Source organism: Rhinichthys klamathensis, unplaced genomic scaffold (genome assembly GCF_029890125.1).
Source record: "Rhinichthys klamathensis goyatoka isolate OS25496 unplaced genomic scaffold, OSU_Roscu_1.1 h1tg000642l_1, whole genome shotgun sequence".
Taxonomy (NCBI): Eukaryota; Metazoa; Chordata; class Actinopteri; order Cypriniformes; family Leuciscidae; genus Rhinichthys; species Rhinichthys klamathensis.
The window spans coordinates 12,479-17,125 of NW_026607088.1; the positions used below are offsets into that span (position 1 = coordinate 12,479).

Genomic DNA, 4,647 nt, shown 5'->3' on the forward strand with positions numbered 1-4,647 from the left:
CCTCGGAAAACTAAACGCATGACAAGACCAGCATAATATTGCATTTACAGGAGGAATATGAAAGATCAAGTGTCCTCGCTGCCGTCCGTGTGTTTGACGAGTGCATGTAAATCACTGATGATCCTCAATACTGTATATCTCTTTTATTATTGTATTGTGATGAGGGCCAAGCATTTCTCCAGATTAACATATTAGCATAAATCACTGCTGGTTTAGTGTTCAATGCACAGACAAACATCCAGAACAACCACATGTGAACATCTATATCAACTTTTCCACGATTACATGAGATCTTAATATTTCAACTTTATTGATGCGATCTGATACGCTTGTAGCGCCACCTACTGGAAGGACAGATGAACTAAAACACATTTTCTCAGCTAGTGCATTGAAAAACGAGTTTTAGCATAGCAAACACACAACATTAAAATGCCAACAGATTTAAGTAGCCTACAAAAGTGTTATATCATTGAAACATTTTCATTATTCATTAGTACAAATACTTTGAAAATACAAACAAGCTTGCTTTTGTTAAAAAAGGCTTTGAGAAATCTAAAAGACGGGGTGCTGTGTGTGTGTGTGTGTGCGAGTGTGCATGTGTGTGTGTGTAATCTCTCAGTGTGTAATAGGATCACTCTCCCCGCTGATCCTCAGTCTGTGTCTTACAGTAATCTGCTGTTCTGGGTGCAGCGCCGCAGGAGTCGCTCCCGCTTATTAATATGCGTTCTGCGGCTCTGAGATCACGTCTCTATCCTCCTCTGTACACCACGATGTTCTTCTCGGTCTCGTACACCTTGATCTCGTACAGGCTGTCCGGCGGGAGAAGCTTCGCCATGCCGTCCCATATAAACACGGACAGGTTTTCTGTAGTGCTGCATGAACACACACACACACACACACACGTCATTATAATGAGTGTATCATGACTGATATGTGGCGAAAAGCCTCAGTCGTACCTGACCACATCAGCAAAGTAAGGAACGTCCCGGTCCAGGTTCTTATGGTCAAGAGGTTTCATGATGACCTCCTAAAAATAGAATAATACTAATACATTTTATTTGTATTGCACTTTACATTAAAGCAATCTCAAAGTGCTACAGAGCATATAGCAATATAATTCAAAATTAATAAATAGTTAAAAGAAAAAGAAAAGATATATATATATATATATAACTATAAAATATAACTTATTAACAACGTTGCATATTTAGTGGTTGTACGAGTGCTCACACCTTCTGTTTGCCATTTATCATGTGTTGTGTTTATTTGACTATTTCAATCATTGTAGAACGGCTAAAAGAATTCACAAGCAAAAATCATAAACTGTAGATTCGGGTAAATATGAGAGACTTTTGTCTTTGCAATGACTGGGATAAAAATGTCATATTTGTCCTGAATGAACACAAAATGTATATATTAACTTTAATATATAATAACTTTTATACAACTATTCTTATTTATCAATGCTACATTTTTCAAAATGTCAAGTATTCATTACTTCAATGAGCTCATTGCTTCGGCCTTAAATTATTACATTGTTTAAATTAATAATTTTTTTGCTAACTGTGATTTTGTAAATGTATATTTCTGACATGCATAACTCAGACGGTCTCCTCTGATAACAGATCACTGTAAACTGTAATGTGGACTTTTCTGTAAAGCTGCTTTGGAACGATGTGTGTGTGTGTTGTGAAAAGCGCTGTACAGATAATTGTGAATGTGTGTAAAGAGTGTGACCTCGATACACTCCTTCAGGTCCGTCAGATTCATCACCATGCCTGTGTTTCTGTCGATCTATAAAACACACGAGCGTTATTACACACACACACACACACACACACACACACACACACACACACACACACACACACACACTCACAAATCATTACAGTTCACGATACACAGATATTAAAATGTGAGCTGGTTACTCCATACCTTTCCTCGCACCGTCACTTCAACTAGAAAACACAAATATCATGAACATATTTACTTGTGTGCATGCATGAAAAATGTATGATATATTAATTTCTAATGTGCTCATAATTTATGCTTGTATAACGGCTCACCTTTATAGTTATGACCATGGCCATTAGGATTGTTGCATTTCCCAAATATTATTTTATTCTCCTCATCACTTAAAGATTTGCTAAAAAAAACAAAACAAAAAACAAACAAACAATAATAATAAATAAATACGTTTGACAATGACTTAAAATAGGCCGATGTTGAAGACATTTATTGGTAAAATCAAGGTTTAGGCCGGACGTTTTACACTGTTATTTTTATTATTATTATTTGCATACAGAACCAAACACAGCGCAATAAAATATTATATATATATGATGATATTACATTAGAGATTCGGTCATAATATTTTATATATAGATATTGATCTTAATGAAGACACATAACAATAGAAAACGCCTAAAGAAAATCATGCCATTAAAATATAAAGATTAAACAATGATTTCTGGGTCTTTGTTACTTGTGTTCTCATAAAAGAAAACAACATTTTAACGTAAGACAGTTTTTAACTTTCACTAATTTAAAGATCATTTATTCCAGTTTTATCCAAAATCTATTGAAAACTCTACATAAAAACAAACAAGCGAGTGAACTTCTCTTCCTCACTTCCACTAAAGCAACAGAAATCATCAATATCAGAATATCTCGAAATTAAAGATTTAAGAAGAAAGTGTAGGCTACTTTTACTTTATTATTAATACAATATTAAAGGAGATTATGCAAGCATCTCTTCCAGATAATATAATCAGTTACAGCTCCAACACAATCCCTCTCAGAGATATTTTTATTTTGTTTTAGAAGCATATATATATATTTGTTATTGCATTTTGTCCTCAGTTAATTCAACACAGTCTAATATTAATTTAGGTTTAGTCACTGTTGGAGAGTTATAGCAAATATAACTTTAACAAGCTGAATAAGGGTTAGAGGAACAGCTTTGATGACTGGATTAAATACGGGGAAATTGTGATTAATATATAATATAATGAATATATTTATTGTTATCAGTCGGAAATGATGTGATAATTGAGATTAAGCATGAATTGTTCATAATAAGTCAAAAGATTCCATGAGTGTCAAACAATTTCATAAAATGATGAATGTCTCTGTTAAACCAGTGACTGAAAGATTTATTAGTTATGGCGTTATTAATGAAGGAGGCGCGAGGAGAGAAATTGTGAGAGTTGCAAATTTTCCAAGCGAGAGGTGAAATATGAGAGGGATTTTAGAAATATTATAGTCACATGATAACAGAAATGGTAGGCCACATATTTGATTAAAGAGCTGATGTGGGATGAAGCTCCAAATTAAACGAACTAAGCCAATTAAGTCTTGTTTACATCCTAATAAAGCATCTGGATGTTTTAAACTGCAATTCCCATAATTCCCTCGTGATGACGCAGCATTTTTACTGCTGACTTCCTGCAACAAGTAGTTTCAGCCTTTTTTTACAGTCTATGGTTTCAGCTTATTCACAATTTTCAGACTGGTTGTTGTTGGAATGGAATCCAGAAGGCGAAGCATTGTTTGAAGAGAGTATAATTGTATTATTATTCTGATGTGTTTGGTAGATGAGGTATGATAGAGAGCTGTACCTGTGTAAGCGATGGCTCGCGCAGAAGCTCTGCACGCGAGTGATGAAGCCGACGCGCTCCGACATGTTCCTCTCAGAAACCTCTCCGTGTTTACTGTCCGGCGAGCTTTATAAGTCTCAGCGAGCTTTATAAGTCTGTGTTTACAGTCCAACGAGCTTTATAAGTCACAGATGCTCTGATCAATATCAGACAGTTCCATGGTCAGTGGGGGCGTGGCTTAGTCGAGCCGCCTTTCATCTGCGCTAATCGATTACAGTGTGACATCAGCACTTTCCTCATGATCATCACGTGTCTTCTCACATCTGGACAAATGTCATATTATTCCATATTACATAACACACATTTATATATATATATATATATATAACATTTACATGTATAACATTTGTTAATATATTAAAGTAATATTATATATAGGCTATACACGCATACATTCATCTATTATAAATAACATTAAATGTGATTTATAATATATAAATGTGTGTCTGTGTATATATATATATATATATAAAATATTAATTTAATATGTTAACAAATGTTTATATGTGTGTGTGTATGTATAATATTAATACATGTAGTATACAGTATATACACTCACCTAAAGGATTATTAGGAACACCACACTAATACTGTGTTTGACCCCCTTTCGCCTTCAGAACTGCCTTAATTCTACGTGGCATTGATTCAACAAGGTGCTGAAAGCATTCTTTAGAAATGTTGGCCCATATTGATAGGATAGCATCTTGCAGTTGATGGAGATTTGTGGGATGCACATCCAGGGCACGAAGCTCCCGTTCCACCACATCCCAAAGATGCTCTATTGGGTTGAGATCTGGTGACTGTGGGGCCATTTTAGTACAGTGAACTCATTGTCATGTTCAAGAAACCAATTTGAAATGATTTGAGCTTTGTGACATGGTGCATTATCCTGCTGGAAGTAGCCATCAGAGGATGGGGACATGGTGGCCATAAAGGGATGGACATGGTCAGAAACAATGCTCAGGTAGGCCGTGGCATTTAAACGATG

General features: G+C 35.2%; 1 protein-coding gene across 1 annotated transcript; it reads right to left on the bottom strand.

The window, feature by feature from the left end:
* Positions 1-739: 739 nt before the first annotated feature.
* On the bottom strand, positions 740-3,737 carry pts (6-pyruvoyltetrahydropterin synthase). The gene is made up of 6 exons (XM_056241432.1): positions 3,621-3,737; positions 2,067-2,146; positions 1,936-1,958; positions 1,738-1,794; positions 957-1,027; positions 740-872 (listed from the first exon to the last, which is right to left on the bottom strand). Exons 1-6 carry the CDS (start codon positions 3,683-3,685, stop codon positions 749-751), a joined length of 420 nt encoding a protein of 139 aa, XP_056097407.1. The 5' UTR covers positions 3,686-3,737; the 3' UTR covers positions 740-748.
* Positions 3,738-4,647: the final 910 nt, after the last annotated feature.

What these genes read in the sequence shown, in the direction of transcription:
- pts (XM_056241432.1), bottom strand. Translation starts at nt 3,685, where the DNA reads ATGTCGGAGCGCGTCGGCTTCATCACTCGCGTGCAGAGCTTCTGCGCG. An exon ending in GCGAGCCATCGCTTACACAG is followed by an intron (nt 2,147 to 3,620) that starts GTACAGCTCTCT and finishes TGTTTTTTTTAG; the next exon opens with CAAATCTTTAAGTGATGAGG. An exon ending in TACTTTGCTGATGTGGTCAG is followed by an intron (nt 873 to 956) that starts GTACGACTGAGG and finishes GTGTTCATGCAG; the next exon opens with CACTACAGAAAACCTGTCCG.